This window comes from Somniosus microcephalus, chromosome 20 (assembly GCF_052327205.1).
Source record: "Somniosus microcephalus isolate GS21.2 chromosome 20, FLI_Smic_1.0, whole genome shotgun sequence".
Lineage (NCBI taxonomy): Eukaryota > Metazoa > Chordata > Chondrichthyes > Squaliformes > Somniosidae > Somniosus > Somniosus microcephalus.
Genome location: NC_141006.1, coordinates 78,744,709 through 78,772,638, shown reverse-complemented (window position 1 = coordinate 78,772,638; position 27,930 = coordinate 78,744,709). Strand labels below are relative to the sequence as shown.

Here is a 27,930-nt window from a genome sequence, read left to right as displayed (position 1 = left end):
AAGTTTCTGGAGGGTGGACGATGGGTGGCTAACCAGGAGAACATTGGAATAATCAAGTCGGGAGGTGACAACGACATGGATGAAGGTGTCAACAGCAGGTGGGCTGATGTCGGGACAGAGGTGGGCCACGTTAAGGTGTAAGCAGGTTGTCTTTGTGATGGAGAGGATGTGGGGTTGGAAGCTTAACTCAGGGTTGATTAGAATGCCGAGGTTGCGAATAGTGTGGGTCAACCTGAGACAGTGGACAAGGAGGGGATGGAATTGGGGGTGAGGATGTAGCGATTTTAGGTGGGGGTATGAATGGTTTTGGTCTGCCAATGTTTAGCTGGAGGAAATTGTGACTCATCTAGGACTGGAAGTTGGGCAAGTGGTCTGAAAATACAGAGGCAGAGGAAGGGTTGAGAGAGGTAGTGAAGAGATAGAGCTGGGTGTCGTGCGTGGGCATGTGGAACCTGATCCCATGTCTGCAGATGAGGTCACCAAGGGTCCTCATGTAGATGAGGCAGAGGAGGGGTCAATATAGATCCTTGGGGGACTTTGGAGGTAATGGTATGGGGTGGGAAGGGAACATAGGTAATGGTATGGGGTGAGAAGGGAACATAGGAATTGCCGGAATGATAATAAGCCATTGCTGGAGATGCTGTGACTACAATTGGACAGGTGTGAGTGAAACAAGCTGGACAACAGAGAAGAGGCGTGGGAGGAGGATAGTCTGGTTAACTGTGTCAGAAGCTACAAAGAGGTTGAGAAGGATGAGGAGCGATGGTGGACCATGGATACAGTCAAAGAGAATGTCATTTGTGAGTTTGATTAGGGTCGTTTTAGTGCATTGGCAGGGCGGAAACCTGATTGAGGAGATTCAAATATGGAGTTGTGGGAACGCTGGGCATGGAATTGGGAGGCATCACCATATTCAAGGACTTTGGAGAGGAAAGGGAAATTAGAGCGGAACCGAGGGTGGGTTCAGTCTGTCACTTTGGGAATTTGTTATTCATGCATACAACCTCTCTCCTTTGCCTGATTTACTTTGCGGAACACCTCCGTTCAGTCCGTAAGGTTGATCCCGAGCTTCCGGTCGCCTGTCATTTTAATTCACCGCTCCATTCCCACTCGGACCTCACCGTCCTTGGCCCCTTGTATTGTTCCACGGAAGCTCAGCGTAAGCTCGAGGAACAGCACCTCATCTTCCAATTAGGCACTCTGCAGCCTTCCAGACTCAATATCGAGTTCAACAATTTCAGATCATAACCTCGGCCCCATTACACATTTTCTCTTGTAATTTTTCCACTCCTTCCCCCCCCCCACCCACTTTCCTTTTGTTTCTCTCTCACACCTGGCAGCTATCTCTTGCCCTGCCAGTACACTTTACACCTAATCTCAGCCTATTACCATCTCGTCTAGCTCTTTTACTTCTTTTGTTTCTTTCACTTCTTTTGTCCGATCGCAGCCCTGCCTTCGATCTATTTTCTTTTCTTTCCAGTTTTGAAGAAGGGTTCGACCCGAAACGTCAACTCAAATTTCTCTCCACGGATGTTGCCTGACCTGCTGAGTTTTTCCAGCATTTTCTGTTGTTATACTGGTCTGTAAGATAGTTTAAACCTGAGCGAAGAGTTCTCCTTTATGTGATTATTACTACCTACTTCTTTCAGTGCAGATTTTGTTATTCGCTTTTAAGTGCCAAAATTGTATAAGGAATTTAACCCTATTGTCGGATTCATTCATGTTTCATTACACCAACCTATAATATTCTATCTGCTGGAGTGAGGAGAGGGATATGAAATTAAGGGCCAAAAATATTAGAATCATAAAATGATACAGCACAGAAGGAGGCCATTCGGCCCATTGTGCCTGTGCCGGCTCTTTGAAAGAGCTCTCCAATTAGTCCCACTCCCCCCCTGCTCTTTCTCCAGAGCCCTGCACATTTTTCCTTTTCAAGTATTCATCCAATTCCCTTATTGTTGAACCTGCTTCCACCGGCCTTTAAGGCAGCGCATTCCAGATCATAACCACTCGCTGCGTAAAAAAAATTATCCTCATCTCCCCACTTTTGCCAGTTGCCTTAAATCTGTGTCCTCTGGTTACCGACAATGTTCCCTTAGCGTTCCAGGGGACCCACGCAGCCGGTGAGCCAGCTTTTAAATTGATAAAAACGCGCGTGCGTTGGACTTTTGAATGGGCCGCGCGACCCAAAAAACAATTACAGGGAACTTTAGTTACCGACCCTCCTACCAGTGGAAACAGTTTCTCTGTATTTACTCTATCAAAACCCTTCATAATTCTGAACACTTATTACTGAAGGATTAATTACTTGCTGCTCTCTGTTACAGGTTGAGATTGAAAAATTGGATTACCATCACTATCTGCCCCTTTTCTTCGATGGCCTTTGTGAGACGACCCATCCATATGAGTTCTTTGCCAGACAGGGAGTCCATGACCTGTTGGAACACGGAGCATCAAAGGTCCTTCCCGTCATCCCGCAACTTATCATCCCTATCAAAAGTAAGGAATTAAACTCTGTTGTCGGTGGTGTGGGTGGGGGGAAGGGGGTGGGCTAGGGGCGCAGGGCGGGGTGGGGGGGGGAAGTTGTTTTAAAATCGCAGTTATGTCCCTTGTCAGATTCAAAAATAGGGACTGGCTTCCAGAACCCAGAAAGGAAATGCTGCAATTGACGGTGTAATCATATATACAGGATATACATCTACACAGAAGCTGAAGGCTCGCTTTATTCTGTACACACATACCGAAATGAGAATGTAATGAATGTGCTTAATTTCGGTTTGTTAACGACACACCACGAGCCGTCTGGAGTTCCACAGGAAATGTCCTGCTCGGAATTGGCTTGCTGCAAGATTTATGACAGTTTAATGGTGCAAACTAGGGAGTTGAGAATAGAAAGGACCTGAATAAAAACAGCAAAACGAATGCATACTGGGACATTTATAGGTTTTTGACGGACATCATGGGCTTGTATCTTTGTCACATTATGATTGTGTGGCTGGATACTATTATACCGTACTGTTACCCCAGCATCAGAGCTACAGTAATTGCCTTGTTCTCAACTATTGGCTCAGATTGATAAGCTGAGACTTGTGATGGCAGCCACCATAATACGCTTAACCATTTAAGCTCCCATTTCACACACTGAGTAATGAAGATTGCTTTATTTGGCCTGGATCTTAGTTTGCTAGGCTGCCTAGCCCCTATTCCTGAAGATTTACTCTGGTGATTGTCAGTGAATAGGTAGTTTCTGGTCTGCTGGTAATCAAGTCATGACATGAAAGCTGTAATGGAACTTTTGAGAGATGAGGTTTGGCAAACGGTACATTGCTTTGACCTATTGCACTTGTTTAGCTTGGAAACTCATTTTCTTATCACATCCTAGCTTAATGTGTGTCAGCTGTGGCTCAGTGGGCAGCACCCTTGCCTCCTGAGTCAGAAGGTCATGGGTTCAAGTCCCACTCCAGAGACTTGAGCACAAAAATCTAGGCTGACACTCCCAGTGCAGTGCTGAGGGAGTGCTGCACTGTCAGCGGTGCCGTCTTTCGGATGAGACGTTAAACCGAGGTCTGCCCTCTCAGGTGGATTTAAAGGATCCCATGGCACTATTTGAAGAAGAGCAGGGGAGTTCTCCCCAGTGTCCTGGCCAATATTTATCCCTCAATCAACATCACTAAAGCAGATTTTCTGGTCATTATCACATTGCTGTTTGTGGGAGCTTGCTGTGCACAAATCGGCTGCCACATTTCCCATATTACAACAGTGACTACACTTCATTAGCTGTAACGCGTTTGGGACATCCGGTGGTTGTGAAAGGCGCTATAGAAATGCAAGTCTGTCTTTTTCTCTTTTGAACTTTCAATATGTATTTGAGCTTAAGGGTATATCATTAAGGGGGAACTGATTCTGCCAGCGTTATGTGACATTTATAGGCTGGTGGCACCCTGGGAAACAGATAAAGCTCCTGTGTGGTGATATCAGGAAGTTCTGCTGCAATGGCATTGTAGTGCTCGACACAGGATGTCTCTTCTCACAAGCCTCTGACCAGCAGGTTCAAAGCATAAAGCGCACAGTGCCAAGGGAGTGACTATGGAAACACCAGCAAGTGTGCAGATGGCTCCCTTTATAACACTTAGGATTATGGGGCAAATCGTCAGAAACCAGTTCCACTTAAAAATTACAACTCCACTCGCTTACAGATTATCGATTGTGTTCTCGCGTGCTCGTTGTTTTAGTTGAGGGCATTCTTTATGCAACTTAAAAACCAAATGCAAAACTTAGAACTTTAATCTGAGATGACTTTAGATTTGTTCCTGTGTTTGAAAATAACTAGCAGGAATTCCATAAAATGATCTTCCTATTTAAAGGAGCAATTTTTTTTCAGAATTGTTTCTTATTTGTAAGAATATGCATTTGCTTGCTGCTGTTGGAACTAACAGTAACGCTTACGTTATATTGGCAGAATGCTCTGCCCCCGACTCCCAGTAGCTGAGGCTATTCATCATCTTCCAGGGTCAGATGCTATTACATCTGACACATTCACGCGGAGCACCGGTCATTGACGTATCACAAGGGAAATGGAGACTGGTTACAGGGGGCAGGACACCCTGCTGATCAGGCAGCTGTACAGCATTTGCCCCGCTGCAGTCCACCTGCAAAAAACCATCCTGCTAAGGAAGAAATTTTAAAATGTAATTAATGATTATTATTTGCTTCTTGGCCGTAGAGCCACAATTGGTGTAAATAAGGAGCACCGCCCCCAGTGAAGGGGAGACGGTGCCTCATAAACTGCAGCAAGTCAATGATCCCCGACTACATTGTCTGCACTTCTCAGGAAAGGAGCCATATACTTGGAACAGCGGGTGGGACGTTCCCCGAAATTAAGGGCAATATAAAAATGAGCACTTTGTAATTTGGAACTAAATCATACAAGTGAGGCAGGGGAAGAGCTTGAAACCTATAACCATATATCTTATACAATTACAAATGAGTCACTTGGTGATTACAGGGAGTTAACAATAGCTTTAACTAAGGTACATAACTGGATATCTTTTCTTATAAAAAATCTCATGGAACGTCTCCACTAAAACCTACGCAGTTCAGCCATGCTCTCAAAATCTGCCATGTACGATTGAAAAATTGTAATTAAAATAACTTGGATTGTAGGCTTCTAAAATTACCACTTTCACTATGTGGCTGTTTCAAAGCTGAAAGTTCTTTTGTATCACAGCTTTCAGAATATGTTCACGCTCACTGTCTAATCAGCAACAATCTTCTGGAAATTCAGAAGCAAAATACTGCGGGTGCTGGAAATCTGAAATAAAAACAGAAAATGCTGGAAACACTCAGCAGGTCAGGCAGCATCCGTGGAGAGAGAAACAGAGTTAACGTTTCAGGCCGATGACCCTTCGTCAGAACTGGAAAAAAGCTGGAGATGGAACAGGTTTTTAAGCAAGTGTAGGGGCTGGGAAAGGGGGGAGGGGAGGAAAGAACAAAAGGGAAGGTCTGTGATAGGGTGGAAGGCAGGAGAGATTGAGAGACAAAAGGGATGATGGTGCGAGGCAAAAGGAGATGGTGATGGGACAAGTAAAGAAACAAAAGATGGGTCTAGAGGAGGTGTAAATGGGAATCGCGGAATGATCAACAACAGCTGCCGTCTGGAAAAAATGGGGGCAGAGGTTATGGTCTGAAATTGTTGAACTCAATGTTGAGTCCAGAAGGCTGTAAAGTGTCTAATCGAAAGATGAGGTGCTGTTCCTCGAGCTTACGTTGAGCTTCATTGGAACAGTGTCAGAGGCCGAGGACAGAGAGGTCAGAGTGGGAGTGGGGCGGTAATTCTGGAAATCCCTACTACTGAATATCAAAAAGAGCACTGTAAGCAACTGGCCAGAAACTGATTTGCAGCATTTTCTAGATAGTGAAAAAAAAATGTGAGCTTATATTTTTTCCGTACAGATATATTTATATATATATAGTCAGTCAAACTTTTAATCAATTATTAAATTTGGGTATTTGCCTGCACGAGATGGGGTGGGTGTTTCTGTAAATTAGATGGTTTGTTGTTTGGGTTTAAAAAAAAAAATTCCAACAACGCAAAGGCTTTAATGTCACAGGCTCCACGTGCAGTACTGGGCCTCACTGAGGGTGAGCACAGGGTGTGGAGCAGCCAGCCAAGTGGAACGTATTCCATCACATTCCAGCTAAATTACAGAATTGGATAGATACTTGGAGGGAAAATATTTACAGGGCTATGGGGAAAAGAGCAGGAGAGTGGGACTAATTGGATAGCTCCACCAAAGAGCCGGCACAGACACGATGGGCCGAATGGCCTCCTTCTGTGCTGCATCACTCTAGGATTCTGATTCCGGAGTAAAGTTGGGGAATCGGCAGGAGCTGCAATGTGGTGAGAAAAAACTAAATACAGGTTGAGCGATCAGTCAGGTTTCTGCTGCAGTTGGAATCTGGACTTTGCTCAATTCTTTTTTTGAAGGGCTTCTGGACTCATTTTATGTTATTTTTTATTTTCAGCGGTGTTCCTTTGCTTCCTGCCATTTCCAGGATTGCCGTTTCCAGCTGGCACTGATCTATGTGAAGAATATATATATCATTTTTTGATTAGAATGGTGCCGGACAGAAACCCAACACTGTGGTTAAAAGTTTCGGAGCCAAGCTAGTGAGAAATCTGCATTTGTAGAATTTCTGTGTGTTGAAGAAGGGAGAGAGTGTACATTCTGTATCTGGCAAACAGGAGTGTCTTGAAGGAGAGAGAGGTCATAGAGTCATTACAGCACAGAAGGAGTCCATTCAGCCCATCGAGTCCGCGCCGGCTCTCTGTAGAGCGACCCAGTCAGTCCCATTCCCCTGCTCTATCCCCGTAGCCCTGCAAGTTTATTTCCCTCAAGTGCCTATCCAGTCTCCCCTTGAAAACATTTAGTGTCTCCGCTTCCACCACTTCCGTCGGCAGCGAGTTCCAGGTCCTCACCACTCGCTGCGTAAAAAAGTTTTCCCTCACGTCCCCCCTGTATCTCTTGCCCAAAACCTTAAATCTGTGTCCCCTAGTTCTTGTACCATCAGCGAGTGGGAACAGCCTTTCCCCGTCTAGCCTATCCAAATCCGTCATAATCTTGTTCACCTCTATCAAATCACCCCTCAACCTCCTTTGCTCCAAGGAGAACAACCCCAGCTTCTCCAACCTAACTTTGTAGCTTAAATCCCTCATCCCTGGGACCATTCTGGTAAATCTCCTCCGCACCCTCGCAAGGACCTTCACATCCTTCCTAATGTGTGGTGACCAGAACTGGACGCAATACACTAGTTGTGGCCTAACCAGTGCTTTATAAAGGTTCAGCATAACTTCTCTACTTTTGTACTCAATACCTCTATTTATGAAGCCCAAGATCCCATATGTCCTCAATCTCTCAATATGTCCTGCCACCTTCAGGGACCTATGCACATGAACCCCCAGGTCCCTCTGTCCCTGCACACTCTTTAGAACTGTGCCATTAAGTCTATATTGCCTCTCCCTGTTCCTTCTGCCAAAATGCATCACCTCACACTTCTCTGTATTAAATTCCAAATGCCTCTTGTCTGCCCATTCTGCTAGCCTATCTATGTCCTGTTGCAGTCGATTGGTATCCTCCTCACTGTTTGCCACACCTCCAAGTTTGGTATCATCGGCAAATTTTGAAATGTTATTCTGTATTCTAATATCCAAGTCATTTATATATATCAATAAAAGCAGTGGTCCTAGCACTGACCCTTGGGGAACACCACTGTCTACCATCCTCCAGTCTGAAAAACAATCATTTTGAACATAAGAACATAAGAAATAGGAGCAGGAGTAGGACATTTGGCCCTTTGAGTCTGCTCTGCCATTCAGTAAGATCATGGCTGATCTTCTATCTCATCTCCACTTTCCTGCCCGATCGCCATATCCCTCGATTCCTTTAATATTCAAAAATCTATCGATCTCTGTCTTGAATATACTCAACGACTGAGCCTCCACAGCCCTCTGGGGTAGAGAATTCCAAAGATTCACCACCCTCTGAGTGAAGAAATTTCTCCTCATCTCAGTCCTAAATGGCCGACCCCTTATTCTGAGACTGTGACCCCCTGGTTCTAGACTCCCCAGCCAGGGGGAAACATCCTCCCAGCATCTACCCTGTAAAGCTCTGTAAGAATTTTGTATGTTTCAATGAGATCACCTCTCATTCTTCTAAACTCTAGAGAATATAGGCCTAGTCTACTCAATCTCTCCTCATAGGACAACCCCCCATCCCAGGAACCAGTCTGGTGAACCTTCGTTGCACTCCCTCTATGGCAAGTATATCCTTCCTTAGGTAAGGAGACCAAAACTGTACACAATACTCCAGGTGTGGTCTCACCAGGGCCCTATATAATTGCAGTAAGACGTCTTTACTCTTATTCACCACAAATCGCTGTTTTCTGTCGTTAAGCCAATTTCTTATCCATGCTGACACTGACCCTCCTATTCCATGAGCCTCAATTTTGTTAACCAGCCTTTTCTGTGGTACTTTGTCAAACGCTTTCTTAAAATCCATATAGACAACATCCACTGCATTCCCTTCATCAACCTTCTCTGTTACTTCATCAAAAAATTCAATTCGATTAGTCAAACACGATCTGCCTTTTATAAATCCATACTGGCTCTCATTAACTAACTTAAACCTCTCCAAGTGCCTGTTAATTTTTGCCTGATTATTGTTTCTAAAACCTTACTCACTGACGTAAGAAAACTACGAGGCACTTGGTCTAAGCGTTAAACAAAGCTTTAATCAACTGTTTTACAACATGGAGGTCTAGTTGTGTCCTTCACTAGTTCCTGTTAAGAATGTCCTGCGCAAGCTGGGCCCATGCCCGAGTATTTATACTCTCCCTGGACAGCGCCACCCGTAGGCCACTCTGTATTATTTCATAAGTCTTTCTTTCATGAATGACTGATTCACGTCACCCACCACTGATGTTAAACTGACCGGCCTATAGTTACTAGGATAGGTAGAGAGGTGGAGGAGTTTAGGGAGGGAATTCCAGAGCTTAGGGCCAAAGTAGCTGAAGGCACGGCCTCCAATGGTGCAGTGATTAAACTCGGGGAGGCGCAGGATGCCAGAATTGGAGGAGTGCAGAGATCTCGGGTGCTTGTAGGCCTAGAAGAGGTTACAGAGATAGGGAGGGGCGAGGCCATGGATGGATTTGAAAACAAGGATGAGGATTTTAAAATTGAGGCGTTGCTTAACCAGGAGCCAGTGTAGGTCAGCGAGCACAGGAGTGATGAGCAACTTAAGATACGGGCAGCAGAGTTTTGGATGAGCTCAAGTTTACGTAGGGTGGAATGTGGGAGGCTGGCCAGGAGAGAGTTGGAATAGTCGAGTCTAGAGGTAACAGAGGGATGGATGAGGGTTTCAGCAGCAGATGAGCTGAGGCAGAGTCGGAGTCAGGTGCTGTTACAGAAATGGAAGTAGGCGGTCTTGGTGATGGAGTGGTCGGAATCTCATCTTAGGGTCAAACAGAACACCAAGGTTGCGCACGATCTGGCTCAACTTCAAACAGTTGCCAGGGATGGAAATATACAGTGCCTTTCACAGCCTCAGTACGAGCCAAAGCACTTCACAGCCAATGAAGTACTTTTGAACAGACACTGTTCAAAACAATGTGGACAATGTAGGAAACATTGGTTTGCAGAGTTATATGGAGCCAAGTGGGAAAGTTCCCAGAGCCAATTCCCAGTCCCCAGTGACAGATTTACCTCATTACTGAGCCAGTCTGGATGGTCAATGATCAACTGTCCTGGACTGATGGGGACCTATCTAGTTGAGGTATCCGATTACCAAGCCTGCCACACAGAATTCACTGACTATTACATTTCCAGTGTCGGGTATTATGGCCGCAGATTCCCTGGTTATCTCTCCTCCCAGGAGAATAATCACTAGTTGCCCGTCAGACAACAAAAACACCCTTTCAAAGGCTTTTAGCAAACTCTCCTTATAAGGAGATGGCTAAATTACAGGTGAGACGTTTTTGTTTGGGAGAGGTGATAAGAGAAAAAAAGGGAAAGGAATTAGGAGGAGAGCCAGTTGTGGAAAGACTCCATTGTGAGGCTGGAGGAGGGGAGGAAAAAAAGAAAAAAGAAAGACTTGGATTTCTGTAGCGCCTTTCACGACCACCGGACATCTCAAAGCACTTTACAGCCAATGAAGTACCCGGGCTGGATTTTGCCAGCCCTGGGGAGGCGGGTTTGGAGGCGGGACTGCCGGGAAAATGGCAGAATTTGGGGTCGGGTGCCCAACCCGCCTCCATGCCATCTTGCCAGGAGGTGGGTAGCCATTCCGCGCCGGGTCCCGTCTCCTTGGAGGCGGGCAGGGATTACAGCCACTTAACTGCCTGTTAACAGGTAGTTAACAGGCAGAAAATAGGATTATCCCTTTTTGCCCTCACAAGGCTCCGAAACCCGCCAGGGTCACCGAGGCGAGCAGTGGGTCTGCAGGGGTCGGAGGGGTCCAAAAGTGTGCTGTGAAGATGAGTGATGGGTGCAAGTGTGGAGAGGTGAGTATCTGAGGTAAGTGCAAAGTGTCAGAAAAAGTGTACTTACCTTTGTTTCTTCCTGCAGGCTTCAGTCGGTGGGTATGCGGAGAGTCTCACACCTCCGCGGTAGAGATGACAGATGGCCGCTGCATTCTCCAATGCAACAACCATCTAATTTCTGCAAAAGAAAGAGGTTTGATGAGGTCTTGAATTCAAGAACTCATCAAACTACAGAGAATGTCAGTGTTTGACAGCTTCACAGAGCTGTCAAACGATGACAATTCATCGGTCAAAAATTTGTGACAGATGAAACGTCATACACTGACGTTCTCTGTAACCGGCTTTCCCTTAATTGGCCTGCTAAACCCGCTGGGCGGGCTTAACAAGGTCAAGCAAGGGAAAATAGCATGGATTGGCCAGAAGTAGATGGAGGTGGGACTGAAACCCGACAAGTGGGAGTCCCGCCTCCAAACGCTCCTGTTGTATCCGTGTGTTAATGAAGACCCGGAAAGCAGGAGTCGATTTAACAAGTGTTTACTGAACTAAGTCTGGAGGTGAACTAACTATACAAGACGCTATACAGGCTTATATACCCGAGTGGTCACTACCGGTACTACAGTACACAGGGGCCTCAAAAAAGCATAGTTCCTCTTAAAGGTACATACACCACAATTCCTCCCCTTTTAGATAAATAGTACATAATATTTTAAGTAATCATTAATTAACATTTTTACCAGAACAATAATCTACACATTTGCTGAAGTTAATCAATTACAAATTCAGTCTCTCTGGAGGCTTCCTGACTCGGTCCGGATAACGCCTCGGTGGTGCAGTAGGTTTCGGTGGTGTAGTAGGTTCTTTTGGCAAGGTCGATTCGGCTTGAACGCCAGTGTTGGGTTCATCTGGTTCCAGTATCACCGGATCGGAGGTAGATACTATGGGTATCTCTGCTTCATCATTAGGCGTATAGAGTTGTGGTGTAGGTTGTCCCTTTTCGGATGACTCTATGATCTGGTCAGCATGGTGCCTTATTATGCTTTCTCCAATGTCCACGGTATACATCAGCGGTCCTAGTCGTGTGCAAATAGTTCCAGGCTGCCATTTCTCGGTACGGTAGTCCCGGGCCAAAACTTGTTGACCTATCTGGAAGGTTCTAGTTGGCCTTTCATTCATGCCTTGAAATTGCCGGTTCTCTACGTCCCTTCTGATGTTTGGCTTGATCAAATCCAGCCGGCATCTTAATCTTCTATTGAAAAACATCATGGCGGGGGTTTGGTTTGTAACCACATGTGTTGCATTCCTGCACGCAAACAAGAAGTTATCTACCTTATGTTGTAGATTTATGTCTTCATTACCCATGGCCTTTATGGCCTTCTTGAAGGTCTGGACAAACCTTTCAGCTAATCCATTGGTGGCGGGATGGTATGGGGCGGACGTGTAGTGCTTAACCCCATTGTTTTTTAAGAACTTCCTGAATTCTTTGGATACAAATTGCGGTCCATTATCAGAACAGATCTGTTCAGGCAGCCCATTCCTGGCGAATATGGTCCTTAATACTGCGATGGTTTTTTCCGCGGTGGTGGAGGACATCTTTATTACCTCCGGCCACTTGGAGTGTGCATCAACCGCGATTAAGAACATTGAGTCCATAAATGGACCAGCAAAGTCGATATGTACCCTTTGCCAGGGAGATGAGGGCCACTCCCATGGATGTAGAGGGGCTTGTGGTGGGGCGTTTTGGACCTTCTGGCATCCTAGACAGCTCTTGGTCATTTCTTCGATGTCTCCATCGATACCTGGCCACCACACAAATGCTCTGGCTAAGTTCTTCATTTTCACTCCACCCAGATGCCCCTCGTGAAGCTCCTTTAGCACTTTATCCTGGAGTTTGGGTGGAATCACCACTCTGGATCCACACATCAAGGTTCCTCGGCACACTGACAGCTGTTCTCTTCTTTGCGAGAATGCTGGTAACAGTGGTTCGCCATGTGCTGGCCATCCCTTCACCGTTAAATCGTAGACTCGTGAGAGAGTCGGGTCATTTCTCATTTCCTTTTCAATGGTAGAATTTGTCACTGGTAGACATTCAACTATGGTCGAGTGGAACATTTCCACTGGGTCCACTGTAGGTGCCTCTTCTACCGTTGGCAACGGTAGGCGCGATAAACCGTCAGCATTCCCATGCTGTTTTGTTCCTTTGTATTCTATGTCATATTGGTGCGCCCCTAGGAAAAGGGACCACCTCTGTAGCCTTTGCGTTGTCATAATGGGAACGCCCTTTTTTGGGTTGAATATGGAGACGAGGGGTTGATGGTCAGTCAACAAGGTAAATTTTTGTCCGTGTAGGTAATGGTTGAATTTCTTCACCCCCCACACCAGGCTGAGTGCCTCTCTGTCGATCTGGGCATAGTTACGCTCAGCTGAGTTCAATGAGCGTGATGCAAAAGCTATCGGCCGCTCCGAGCCATCAGGGAATTTATGCGATAATACCGCTCCCACGCCATAAGGGGATGCATCGCACGCCAGTCTGATTGGCAGTGATGGGTTGTAATGAGCCAACACTTCCTTGGACGTGATCAAGCCTTTGCATTTATGGAAGGCATGTTTACAGTCTTCGCTCCATTTCCAAATTACTCCCGTTTGTAGCAGTGCGTTAAGAGGGTGCAGAACCATTGACAAGTTCGGTAAAAATTTATGATAGTAATTTATTAATCCCAGGAACGACCTTAATTGTGAGACATTTTCAGGCGCTGGGGCTTTTATGACCGCTTCAATTTTTTCAGGTGATTTATGCAACCCTTCTTCACTAATGATATGGCCACAATATGATATTTGTTTCTGGAAAAATTCGCACTTGGGGCGATTTGCTCGTAGGCCCCGTTCTCTCAGCCTCGTGAGCACCTGCTCCAAATTGGCACGGTGCTCGTTGTCATTTTCTCCTGTTACAAGGATGTCATCTAGGTAGCATTGAGTCCCTGGAATCCCTTGCAGTACTTGCTCCATAGCTCTTTGCCAGATAGCTGGAGCTGATGCTACTCCGAAAGCTAGCCGATTGTACTGGTACAGGCCTTTGTGTGTGTTTATCGTGAGATACTTTTTAGAGGTCTCCTCAACCTCCATTTGTAGATATGCCTGTGCCAAGTCAATTTTGGTGAAACGTTTCCCTCCGGATAGTGAGGCGAAAATATCTTCTATCCTCAGAAGAGGATACTGTACCGTATGAAGAACCGGGTTTACAGTCACCTTGAAGTCCCCACAGATGCGAATTTTTCTCTGTTCTTCAGATTTATCATTATTCAACGTTTTCTTCATGACCGGGACGATGGGTGTTGCCCACTCGCTCCAATCTACCTTGGATAACACGCCTGCTTTTTCCAAATTCTCCAGCTCTGCCTCGACTGCTGGACGAATTGCGTATGGCACCGGCCTTGCCTTAAAAAACTTGAGAATTGCCGCATCTTCTACTTTTATTGAGGCGGTGGCGCCTTTCAGGGTTCCTAGTTCCTGTTGAAACACTTCTTTGGCGTTAGCCAAGATTTCTTTCAATCGTCCAGGGATGATGTCATCATCATTTTTTTTCTTACTGGTCACCGTCAGTGCCTGAATGGAGTGCCAGTCCAAACGCATCTTTCTGATCCATTCACGTCCCAACAATGGTGGACCACCATCTTGCAGAACGTATAAATACAACTTCTGTATTTTCTTGCTGTTGTATACAACAGGCACCCTTATTTTCTCTCTGGGGTATACTTTCTGCCCCGTATATGTCTTCAAGATAATGGATGTGTCTTTCAAAGGTATATGCGGAAATAGCCGCTCGTAATCCCGTCGACTTATGACGGTCAGAGCTGATCCTGTATCTAGCTCCATTTTAACTGGGGACCCCGCGATTGTGAGGGTAACCCAAATGGTCTGGTAATCTTCTTTGGCAATTACATTATGTAATTTGAGACAGCTTAGTCTCTTGTTTCCGGAGTCGCTATCGCTCTTCTGGTCTTCGGAGCTACTGTCCGTCATCATTTGTACCTTCCTGTACTTTTCCTTATTGACCTTTTTACTGTCAGCGGATTTTTTTCCAGATCGGCATACACGTGCAATGTGTCCCATCTTTCCGCATTGCCTGCATGCTTTGTCCTTGAACCAGCAGTCCCTCTGGTCATGGGTGGATCTGCCGCAGCGATAACATTTCTCGAAACCCCGTGTCATTTCATGGGTGCCGAAGTCCTGTGGCTTTTGCTGTATCTCTGCAGCTCCTCTTGCTGCTGCTTCGTATGATACAGCCACACTGAAAGCCTTGTCCAGTGTCAAATCTTTCTCAGAAAGTAGTCTTTTCTGTGTTCCTTCGCTTAGGAGACCACAGACGAATTTGTCTCATAGAGAATCTGCCAGTCCTGCCCCGAATTGGCAGTGCTTAGACAGCTTTCGTAATTCGGTGAGGTAATCAGCATTGCTTTCATTCTTGTGCTGATTCCTCCTGAAGAATTTGAATCGTTCCGCTATCAGCAGCGGTGTTGGGTTTAAGTGCTCCTGTAGGGTATCAACAATCTCCTTAAAATTCTTGTCCATCGGTTTGGCTGGAGTGATCAAGTTTCATAACAGCCCGTATGTCCTTGCGCCCATCAGATTTAGAAGTACCGATGCCTTTTTATCATCCGCTACTTCATTCGCCTTGCAATATACCTCCACTCTTTCCACATATGTGGTCCAATCCTCTATATCACTATCGAAAGCAGTAATATTGCCAGTCTTAGGCATCCTGAAAATCAAAAATGGCGCCTCCCGCGCTTTCTCTTCTTCCCTGTCGAGTCAAGATGGCGCCTCGCGCGCTTTCCGCCGCTGCCGCTGCTGCCAACGCTGTTACCGCGGTTTTAAAAAAAAATTACATATGTATTTTTAAACAGTTTCTCCGTCACTCCATCGGACTCTCTGGGACTTTCCCCTCCTTTTGCTTGGTCCGAACGCCGTCCTGCTTTGCAGCGCCGGCCGTGTCCTGAGTGCTCCACCCTCTGTCTCTGTTTGCTTCTGCCTTACGACTCGCTGACCAGCCCCGCTGCAGAGCTACCCGATCGAGCCGCAGCCCGCCACCCAGGAAGGATTAGTGCAGTACCTGCCACCAGCCCGCTTAGCTGGTGAAACCACAGTTTTTTTTTTCTTCGACCTTCGTCTGAGGAATCGATCTCCTTGAGGTGCTGCCGAATTGCAGGTAACTTCGTTTCTAACTCGTCGCCACTGTTGTATCAGTGTGTTAATGAAGACCCGGAAAGCAGGAGTCGATTTAACAAGTGTTTACTGAACAAAGTCTGGAGGTGAACTAACTATACAAGACGCTATACAGGCTTATATACCCGAGTGGTCACTACCGGTACTACAGTACACAGGGGCCTCAAAAAAACATAGTTCCTCTTAAAGGTACATACACCACAGCTTCCCATTGACAAAATCCAGCCCGTAGTCACTGTTGTATTGTGGGAAACGCGGCAGCCAATTTGCGCACAGCAAGCTCCCACAAACAAGAATGTGATAATGATCAGATAATCTGTTTTCTTTTCTTATGTTGATTGAGGGTTAACTATTGGCCCAGGACACCGGGGATAACGCCCCGACTCTTCTTTGAAATAGTGCCATGGGATCTTTTACGTCCACCTGCGAGAGCAGACGGGGCCTCAGTTTAACGTCTCATCCGAAAGACGGCATCTCCGACAGTGCAGCGTTTCCTCACTACCGCCCCTTCGACAGTGCAGCGCTCCCTCAGTACTGCCCCCTCCGATAGTGCAGTGCTCCCTCAGTACTGCCCCTCCGACAGTACGGAGCTCCCTCAGTACCGCCCCTCCGACAGTACGGCGCTCCCTCAGTACTCCCCCTCCGACAGTACGGCGCTCCCTCAGTACTGCCCCTCCAACAGTGCAGCACTCCCTCAGTACTGCACCTTCGACAATGCGGCACCCTCTCAGTACTGCCCCTCCGACAGTGCGGCACACCCTCAGTACTGCCCCTCCGACAGTGCGGCAGACCCTCAGTACTGCCCCTCCGACAGTGCGGCACTCCCTCAGTACTGCCCCTCCGACAGTGCGGCACTCCCTCGGTACTGCCCCTCCGACAGTGCGGCGCTCCCTCAGTACTACCCCTCCTACAGTGCGGCGCTCCCTCAGTACTCCCCCCTCCGACAGTGCGGCACTCCCTCAGTACTGCCCCTCCGACAGTGCGGCACTCCCTCAGTACCACCCCTCCGACAGTGCGGCGCTCCCTCAGTACTGCCCCTCTGACACTGCGGCGCTCCCTCAGTACTGACCCTCCGACAGTGCGGCGCTCCCTCAGTACTGCCCCTCCGACAGTGCAGCACTCCCTCAGTACTGCCCCTCCGACAGTGCGGCACTCCCTCAGTACTGCCCCTCCGACAGTGCAGCACTCCCTCAGTACTGCACTGGGAGTGTCAGCCTAGATTTTTGTGCTCAAGTCTCTGGAGTGGGATTTGAACCCACAACCTTCTGACTCAGAGGCGAGGGTGCTGCCCACTGAGCCACGGCTGACACCCCCCGTTATCAGAGCGGGGGCGGCGGGAGCGAATATATTTTCTGCTGTAAAATGACTTTCTCCTCTTCAGAGCCGCCATGTCAGTCAATGGGAGAAGGGCACAAGCTCGGCCAGGAGCCTGCATAATTTATTTAAATTCTTCAACCTCTCAAAGTGGCACAAGGTCAGACATTGCAGCACTTGGCGAGTGCTTGATTTGGTGCCGTCGCTCCTGCCTCCTCCAAGCAGGGACTAGAAAACCTGCCCTATAATCTATCGCACTGACTTAGCACACGTGAATTAAACAAGCGTTCAGAATCCCAGAGGCCACTGATAGGAGAAAATTAATTATTACAATTTTTAAAAGATGTTCTGAAGTGTGGAACCTTTCACCTGCATAAAAAATATTTCCCATCTTTTCAGAAACATGGCATTTGATGCATTTCTGCCAGATTTAAGAGACAGCAGAACATTCATAAGTATTACTTTTGTAGCTGAATCCTTCACTTAGGTTGTCAGGCTCCAAGGATAATCAATATCAGCCTTGGGTGGCGACACTGCCGTTTTGATCAGTGGAGTGGATCTGATTTGAGTCGAAGCGGAGGGAACCCTGGGCGCTGTTGGATATCTGAAATGATAACCTAGAAATGCTCCTGTGTTCAGTGGCATTGTACAGTTTGGCTAGTCAGTGAAGGAGTAAATAATTGTGCAAATGCATTTGGGTTATTCAGCCTGTACAGCAACATTATGAAAAACTGCCCATTTACAAGATTGCCCCAGAGAGTAATTAACTTATTAACAATAACTTTATCTGGTGTAAGATTCCATGGGCATCAAAAGCCCTCGGGTAACATTCTTTACAAATGAGCCTAGAAAATGAGCGTCAGTAAGATATTTGACTGTGGAAGGCATCATAACTGCGTCCCATCTTGCCCTCGCCTGACACCCACACACATCTACTTTGGAGCAGAAGTCGCTGATTATCAATCAGGAACAAGAACCTTGTTTCTCCTCTCCAGCCCTGGGGTACTGGGACCAATTGTAACAGCCCTGGCCTGACTGAAATCATTCAACTCAGTACAGACTAGACATCGACCCCGAGACCTTCCTCATCTGTTAGACTCACCACAACACCTGGCATTGCCTTTACCCGCTAACTCATCAGGAAGTTCAACATTTATATGCTTCTGAGAAGAGCTGGGAAGTCCTTTGAAGAGACAGAACTACCCCACATCGATTCCTCCATTAACCCTGCGTTTTATTATTGCTTCATGAACTTGTCAAAATGCTTGTCTCTATTTTTTGGGGACGTTTTGCAATTTTCTTCCCATTTTTCCTTAGGTTTCCCCATTGCCATACATTTGGTCTCCGTGCTCCTGGCCTATTGAGGAGGAAAGTTAAGTCAAGGTTCCCGCCCGTGGTTGCTATTCAGTGGCTGCTGCTGGGACTGTTTGCTTGTGTACATCGGATGGGAACAGCATCAGTCCCAGCTATCCTGTCCACCACAATCACAGAGCCGATTGGCCCTCATTCTCTAGGTTCCCAGACAAACAATGGTTATTAGAGCGAGGTCGCAGAGCTCAACCACCCACCCGCTCGCTCCCGCAACCGGAGCGAAGTGTTCGGCGAGTCGGGCAGAGGCAGCGCAGCGCGGCAAGCAGCAGCAGCAGCCACGACGACCCGCTGGAGCACGTCGGCCGGCAGCTCCTCGGCGGGAAGGCATTCCGACTGGGAGGAGGGGAGCCGAGCATGGCGGCCAGAGGCCGAACCGTGAGAGGGAGAAGCAGGCCCCGGGCCGTCGGACCGTGGAGCCAGCGACGGTGAGGAAGAGGCCGCGGCGACCGGAGCATTCACATCCCGACAATGTGTTCGGCGAGTCGGGCAGAGGCAGCGCAGCGTAACGAGCAGCAGCCACGACGTCCCGCTGCAGCACGTCGGCCGGCAGCTCCATGGCGGGAAGCTCGCAGTCCGATTGGGAGGAGGGGAGCTGGACATGGCGGCCAGAGGTCGGATTGGGAGCGGGAAAGCAGGCCACCACTTGGAGCCAGCAACAGTGAGGAGGAGGCCGCAGTGACGAGGAGGACGGAGCGGCTGAGGGACATCGTGCTCCCACTGCCACTGAAAGCCATTGTATTGACTCTCTGAACGCGGCGCTGTATGAATAGCTGACGCGTCCCTACGGGGAGTAAGCATTCCATTGTAATTGTACTTGTACTGGTTACATATGGCAAATAAAATTGAATTGAATTGAATTGAATTGAATTGGAACACAGGAACAGGAGTCGGCCATTCAGCCCCTCGAGCCTGTTCCGCCATTCAATGAGATCATGGCTGATCTGTGACCTAACTCCATCTGCCCGCCTTTGGCCCATATCCCTTAATACCTTTGGTTAACAGAAAGCTATCAATCTCCGATTTAAAATTAACAATTGACCCAGCATCAATTGCCTTTTATGGAAGAGAGTTCCAAACTTTGACCACCCTTTGTGTGTAGAAGTGTTTCCTAATTTCACTCCTGAAAGGTCTGGCTCTAATTTTTAGACTATGCCCCCTAGTCCTAGGCTCCCCAACCAGCGGAAATAGTACCTTAGCAAGGAACACCTTGAGGTGGGATTTGGAAAGAAAGAAAATTATTTTAAACAAAACAAGTGGCCATGCATCAAATTCCTTGATAGTGAGTGGAATTCATGGGATATGAATATATAACACAGTCTTGTGTATGTAACTGTCACTCTTCTCAGGGAGATGGTCTGATTGAAAATATCTTATTATTTAGTCACCAGTTTTTTGGGACCGTGGATGTCTCTCTGACAGGTGACAAAAAGAAAGATGGAGCGTCATTACACTTTGAATTCAACCAACAGATGTCAAAACATTCTATTATCAAACAATGCCTAGTTTTGCTAGTTTGACGTAGGATTGAAAGGCATCAGAATTAGATTATAAAATTACAACTGCAAACCTGATGCTCTATAATAAAATTATAATCCAAAATCTTAGTCGTATTTTATTTTATCCTTTCTTCTCACCCAAAGACAGCCGTGGCTCAGTGGGCAGCACCCTCACCTCGGAGTCAGAAAGTTGTGGGTTCAAGTCCTGCTCCAGAGACTTGAGTGCAAAAATCTAGACTGACACAACCAGTGCAGTGCTGAGGGAGTGCTGCACTGTCAGAGGTGCCGTCTTTTGGATGAGATGTTAAACCGAGGTCTGCCCTCTCAGGTGGACGTAAAAGATCCCATGGCACTATTTTGAAGAAGAGCAGGGGAGTTCTCCCCGGTGTCCTGGGGCCAATATTTATCCCTCAATCAACATCACTAAAACAGATGATCTGGTCATTATCACATTGCTGTCTGTGGGAGCTTGCTGTGCACAAAATGGCTGCCGTGTTTCCCACATTACAACAGTGACTACACTTCAAAAAAGTACTTCATTGGCTGTAAAGTGCTTTGCAAAGTCCAGTGGCCGTGAAAGGCGCTATATAAACGCAAGACTTTCTTTTCATTACTTCTCCCGAAGACTAATCAAAGTAAACTTTTCAGTTTTATACTAAAACTGGTTATAAAAATGTAGGTGCTTCCATTTTGAGCATTGTTCACCTTCAATTCATTTCTGCAGTTGCAGTTCGTGCAAGTGATCCCAAGTGAGCAGAGCTGTGAGATTACCGAGTTACACCACAATGAAAACAGAGCAGAAGGCAGAGAGTTCGTGGGAACTGTGTTATACAGCTGGGAGAAATAAGCAACAGTGGACTGAAAATGTGATATAAAAGAGGCGTAAATTAAGATAAATTGAACACAGGAACAGCTGGGTGTTAAGTTAAAAACAAAAACGTAGGGAGGAGTTGATAAAACAGTTGCAATGCTAATTAATGTACTTTATTAAGAGAAAGCTGTGACATAACCGCCTCCACCACCGGCGCACCGTGGCTGCAGTGTGTACCATCTACAAGATGCACTGTAGCAACTCAGCAAGGCTTCTTCGACAACACCTCCCCAACCCTAGTGGGGGGGAGGTTCCTAGAGAGCAAATAATAAAAATGACAACAGAGAAGGTCATAGACTTAGGTAGCAGTGGGGAAATTAAAAACCAGAGCGTGTCAGGAAGGGGCAGAAGGTATGGAGTAAAAGGTAAAGTAATAAAAAGGGCAAAAGCAGGAACTAAGTGTCACAAAACATCTTTGAAAGTTCTCCATCTGAATGCATGTAGCATTCGTAACAAAATAGACGAGTTAATGGCACAAATAACTACATATGGGTATGATCTTGTGGCCATTACAGAAACATGGCTGCAGGGTGACAATGCCTGGGAATTAAACATACCAGGTTATTTAACGATCAGGAAGGACAGGCAGGAAGGAAGGGGAGGTGGGGAGGCTATGTTAATAAAGGAAGGAATCACTGTAATACAGAGAAATGATATTGGGTCAAAAGATCAGGATAATGAAACAGTTTGGGTGGAGGTAAGGAATAATAAGGGGAAAAAAACACGAGTGGGCATAGTCTATAGGCCTCCGAACAGTGGCAACTCTGTTGGACGGAGTATCAATCAGGAAATAGTTGAGGCTTGTAATAAGGGAACATCTATAATTATGGGGGATTTTAACTATCATATTAATTGGACAAATCAAATTGGGCAGGGCTGCCTTGAGGATGAGTTCATTGAGTGTATTAGGGATGGGTTTCTTGAGCAGTATGTAACTGAACCGACCAGGGGGCAAGCAACCTTAGATCTGGTCCTGTGTAACGAGACGGGATTAATTAAAAATGTCCTAGTAAAGGATCCCCTTGGAATGAGTGACCATAACATGGTTGAATTCCATATTCAATTAGAGGGTGAGAAGGTTGGCTCTCAAACAAGCGTGCTAAGTTTGAATAAAGGAGACTATGAAGGTATGAGAGCGGAATTGAGTAGAGTGGATTGGGAAAATAGATTAAAGGGTAAGACAATACATGTTCAGTGGTGTACATTTAAGGAGTTATTTTACAACTTCCAAAAAATATATATTCCACTGAGAAGAAAAGGGTGTAAAAGAAAAGACAGCCATCCGTGGCTAAGTAAAGAAATTAAGGATAGTATTCGACTAAAAACAAGGGCATATAAGGTAGCCAAATCTAGTGGGAGGATAGAGGATTGGGAAAACTTTAAAACACAGCAAAAAATAACAAAAAGATTGATTAAGAAAGGGAAGATAGATTATGAAAGTAAATTAGCAAAAAATATAAAAACAGATAGTAAGAGTTTTTATAGTTATATAAAAAGAAAAAGGGTGGCTAAAGTAAATGTTGGTCCCTTAGAGGATGAGACCGGGAAATTAATGGTGGGAAATATGGAGATGGCAAAAACACTGAATGAATATTTTGTATCAGTCTTTACAGTAGAAGACACTAAGAATATCCCAACACTGGACAAACAGGGGGCTAAAGGGGGGGAGGAGCTAAACACGATCAAAATCACTAAGGAAGTGGTACTCGGTAAAATAATGGGACTCAAGGCGGATAAATCACCTGGACCTGATGGCTTACATCCTAGGGTCTTGAGGGAAGTGGCGGTAGGGATTGTGGATGCATTGGTAATAATTTTCCAAAACTCCCTGGACTTGGCAAAGGTCCCAGCAGACTGGAAAACTGCTAATGTAACACCCTTATTTAAAAAGGGCAGTAGACAGAAGGCTGGAAACTATAGACCGGTTAGCCTAACATCTGTGGTAGGTAAAATTTTGGAGTCCATTATTAAGGAGACAGTAACAGGACATTTGGATAATCATCATTTAATAGGACAAAGTCAGCATGGTTTTATGAAGGGGAAGTCATGTTTGACAAATTTGCTGGAGTTCTTTGAGGAAGTAACATATAGGGTGGATAAAGGGGAACCAGTGGACGTAGTGTATCTAGACTTCCAAAAGGCATTTGACAAGGTGCCACACAAAAGATTATTGCTTAAGATAAAAAATCATGGGATTAGGGGTAATATTCTGGCATGGATAGAGGATTGGCTATCTAACAGAAGGCAGAGAGTTGGGATAAATGGTTCATTCTCAGACTGGCAATCAGTAACTAGTGGTGTTCCACAGGGGTCAATGCTGGGTCCCCAACTCTTTACAATCTATATTAACGATTTGGAGGAGGGGACCGAGTGTAACATATCAAAGTTTGCAGATGATACTAAGATGGGAGGGAAAGTAGTGAGTGAGGAGGACATAAAAAACCTGCAATTGGACATAGACAGGCTAAGTAAGTGGGCAGAGATTTGGCAGATGGAATACAATACTGGAAAGTGTGAGGTTATGCACTTTGGCAGGAAAAATCGTAGAGCAAGTTATTATCTTAATGGCAAGAAACTGGAAAGTACTGAAGTACAAAGGGATCTGGGGGTCCTGGTGCACGAAACTCAAAAGGTTAGTATGCAGGTGCAGCAAGTGATTAAGCAGGCCAATGGAATGTTGGCTTTCATTGCTAGGGGGATAGAATATAAAAATAGGGAGGTATTGCTTCAGTTGTACAAGGTATTGGTGAGACCGCACCTGGAATACGGCGTACAGTTTTGGTGTCCATACTTAAGAAAAGACATACTTGCTCTCGAGTCAGTACAAAGAAGGTTCACTCGGTTAATCCCGGGGATGAGGGGATGGACATATGAGGAGAGGTTGAGTCGATTGGGACTCTACTCATTGGAGTTCAGAAGAATGAGAGGCGATCTTATTGAAACATATAAGATTGTGAAGGGGTTGGATCGGGTGGATGCGGGGAGGATGTTCCCGATGATGGGTGAAACTAGAACTAGGGGGCATAGTCTTAGAATAAGGGGCTGCTCTTTCAAAACTGAGATGAGGAGGAACTACTTCACTCAGAGGGTGGTAGGTCCATGGAATATGCTGCCCCAAAAAGCTGTCGAAGCTACATCATTACACAAATTTAAAACAGAAATAGACAGTTTCCTAGAAGTAAAGGGAATTAAGGGTTACGGGGAGCGGGCAGGAATTTGGACATGAGTCTAGGTTCGGATCTGTCATGGCCCTGTGGGTAGCGGAGCGGGCCCAGGGGCTGTGTAGCCTGATCCTGCTCCTATTTTGTGTGTCTAATTCTGTTAGAGTCAGGAGATGGTTCTGTGATAGTGGATTGGCGGTTAGGATCAGATCAGCCATGATCTTATTGAATGGCGGAGCAGGCTCGAGGGGCCGATTGGCCTACTCCTGCTCCTATTTCTTATGTTCTTATGTAACCCACGACCTGCCACCTAGAAGGACAAGGGCAGCAGGTGCATGGGAACACCACCACCTCCAAGATCTCCTCTAAGTCACACACCATCCTGAATTGGAAATATATCGGCTGTTGCTTCATCGTCGCTGGGTCAAAATCCTGGCACTCCCTCCCTAACAGCACTGTGGGAGTACCTTCACCACACGGACTGCAGCGGTTCAAAAAGGCGGCTCACCACCACCTTCTCAAGGGCAACTCGGGATGAGCAATAAATGTTGGCCTTGCCAGCGACGCCCACATTCCAAGAATGAATCATGATAAAAACCAAGAAGAATTGTGTGGATCTGCCATGATCTGTTTTCGGGTTTGGACAGAGCCTGCTCAGTGTAGAGGAGTTGGAGGGCTTGGCAAGAGCAGTCTGAAAGATGAAAGGACTGAGAAATGTTATGAATGACAGTGAAAGAAAGGGAAGAGGCTAAAATCTCAGGTCTGACTGTCAGTTTCTTTTTTTTCTGTATCACTATCACTTATGACAGGAAACCCATGTAAAGTGTTCCAGGATAAAACCAGTGTAAAATAACCTCTCGCAACCCGAGCTGCAATACTGGCTGTAGATCAAAACTGTTGTTTCAGCGTAAACAGGGTAGAGTCTTTCTGAGTCTGAAAGATTTAAATATAATTGTCTACAGTACCTTTGATTGTAGTTGGTGTCAGGAAGATGATCACTTGTATTCTATGTCTGGATTGCTATTCTACTGAGCTAATAATGTTCGTGCTGTAATAGCCCTCCAGGCAATAGAGGATCTCTAAGCAAAATAATCAAAATCTGTAGGCACCTAGTTACTGATATCATTGAGCACACAGTAATAAATAAGTGTTGTACTTCTCAATTCCTTTTCAGCATTGCCATGACATTCAGTGATGTTCATGAGTGCTCTTTTCCATTCTCTCCACCTTCAAGGATACAACTTCCGACTTGTTGGCACTATGTTTTCCCCTCTATAGCTCATAAATCTAGGCTGACACTCCAGTGCAGTGCTGAGGGAGTGTTGCACTGTTGGAGGTGCCGTCTTTTGGATGAGACATTAAACCGAGGCTCTGTCTGCTCTCTCAGGTTGACGTAAAAGATCCCATGGCAACTATTTCGAAGAAGAGCAGGGGAGTTCTCCCCGGTGTCCTGGGCCAATATTTATCCCTCAACCAACATAACAAAAAAACAGATTATCTGGTCATTATCACCTGGCTGTTTGTGGGATCCTGCTGTGCACAAATTGGCTGCCGTGTTTCCAACATTACAACAGTGACTCCACTTCAAAAATACTTCATTGGCCGCAATGTGCTTTTAGACGTCCGGTGGTCGTGAAAGGCGCTATAGAAATGCAAGTCTTTCTTTCTAAGCAATTATTTTTGTGTTCCATAAGGAACTACAGCCTCGAGATCATTTTTTCTGATATTGTGTACAAATGCTTACCATGTTTCTGTGAAATTCTAATGATTTGTTATTTCAAACAGGTTCAACAGTTTAATGCCCCATTAAAATGGTGAACAAAGCCATATTTTTCAAACATGTTAAATGTCTGGGATGAGAGGGCTGTCCTACGATGAGAGATTGTGTAGATTGGGCCGATACTCTCTGGAGTTTAGAAGAATGAGAGGTGATCTCAATGAAACATATAAGATTCGGAGGGGGATTGACAGGGTAGATGCTGAGAGGTTGTTTCCCCCTGGCTGGAGAGTCTAGAACTAGGGGGAACAGTCTCAGGATACAGCGTAGGACATTTAGGACTGATCTGAGGAGAAATTTCTTCACTCAGAGGGTGGTGAACCTGTGGAATTCTCTACCACAGAAGGCTGTGGAGGCCAAGTCACTGAATATATTTAAGAAGGAGATAGATAGATTTCTAGACACAAAAGGCATCAAGGGGCATGGGGAGGGAGCGGGAATATGGTATTGAGATAGAGGATCAGCCATGATCATATTGAATGGCGGAGCAGGCTCGAGGGGCCGAATGGCCTACTCCTGCTCCTAATTCTTATGTTCTTATACTAATCTTGCAGTTATTTCTAGCTTTCTAATAAATTAATTTCATTGAAATTAAGTCTCTCTAATCTACCCAAATATTACTGACATTTATTTTTTACCAGTTCATTTTCTTCTCTTTGCTGAAAGCTGCGAGGGTTTTTTTTTGCTTAAATTCCTTTTGGGACTTGATTCCTAGATTGTTTTTCTTTTTTTTTCCTTTCTTCAGAAACCTTTTTTCTAATTTGCTTGGAGTTCAGTTAACCTTCTAGGCCAATAAACAGGATATTAAAATAATTAGAAAAGACAATTGACACAAGCTGACTGTGTTTACTGAATCGAATGGAGTGCTTCAGCAAACAGATCAAGTGCACACTGCATATTTGTTTGAAATTTCTACAAGGAAGTCCTGATTGTATGAAAGACTTGCAGAAGCCGCAGATGGTTGTAGAGTTTTACTGTTCTGGGGTGGCCTGTTCTGTTTAACGTGTAAGACACTTGATTGGAAATGTGCCATTTATTTGCTGTGAAAGATTGACAGGCTCCTGTATCCCTCAGGGTATAAACAGTGTGACGTTGAAATAACAACACAGAGTTTCAGTGCTAAGTGAATACACTGGACAGTGTAGTAAGTCTTGCATTGCTAATAGCAAGGGAACCAGGGAAAGACAGGCACCAGTAATCGAACTGCAAAATAGTTAATGCTCTGCTAGCAACAAGTGATGTACCATCCTCTCAGCAAGGTGCCTGTATTCAGCACACAGACTCATAACCCTTTCATGTCTTGCACAGATGCCTTGAATACTCGGAACAAGCAAGTTATCTGCACCACGCTGAAAATCCTACAGCACCTTGTTGTGTCAGGGGATATGGTGGGTGAGGCTCTGGTGCCCTATTATCGACAGATATTGCCTATCCTCAACATATTTAAAAACCTGAATGGTAAGTGGCAGGCACGATGGCATCTCCTGTTGAACTGTACTGTTTCCAGGAAGTAAATGTTTGTGAGTTAAATAATATTTGTGCAATATGAAACATTTAAAGGTATTTTCCTACATTCTAAACTTCACAATATATATTAATGATCTAGACGAGGGAACTAGATGTAATATCTCCAAGTTTGCAGACAACACAAAGCTAGGTGGGCGTGTGTGCTGTGAGGAGGATGGAGAGAAACTCCAGTATGATTTGCATAAGTTGGGTGATTGGGCAGATGCATGGCAGATGCAGTATAATGTGGATAAATGCGAGGTTATCCACTTTGGTGGCAAAAACAGGAAGGCAGATTATTATCTGTGGCAATAGATTGGGAAAAGGGGAAGTGCAACGAGACCTGGGTGTCCTTGTGCACCAGTCGCTGAAGGTAAGCATGCAGTTGCAGCAGGCGGTTAAGAAGGCAAATGGTATGCTGGCCTTCATAGCGAGAGGATTTGAGTACAGGGGCAAGGATGTCTTGCTGCAGTTGTACAGGGCCTTGGTGAGACCACACCTTGAGTATTCTGTGCAGTTTTGATCGCCTTATCTGAGTAAGGATGTTCTTGCCATGGAGGGAGTGCAGCGAAGATTCATCAGACATACCTGGGATGGCAGGAATGACATATGAAGAGAGATTGGGTCGATTAGGTTTATATTCGCTAGAGTTTAGAAGAATGAGAGGGGATCTCATTG

General features: G+C 45.8%; 1 protein-coding gene across 5 annotated transcripts in view; it reads left to right on the top strand.

Annotated features, from left to right (window-relative positions):
* pacrg (PARK2 co-regulated) overlaps positions 1-27,930 on the top strand; it is a 394,611-nt gene that overhangs the window by 294,981 nt on the left and 71,700 nt on the right. For all 5 annotated transcript variants that reach the window (XM_085963069.1, XM_085963066.1, XM_085963067.1 and 2 more), the window contains 2 exons: positions 2,328-2,499; positions 27,055-27,204. In XM_085963069.1, the coding sequence (XP_085819195.1) occupies positions 2,328-2,499; positions 27,055-27,204 (322 nt within the window). The remainder of the gene's footprint in view (positions 1-2,327; positions 2,500-27,054; positions 27,205-27,930) is intronic.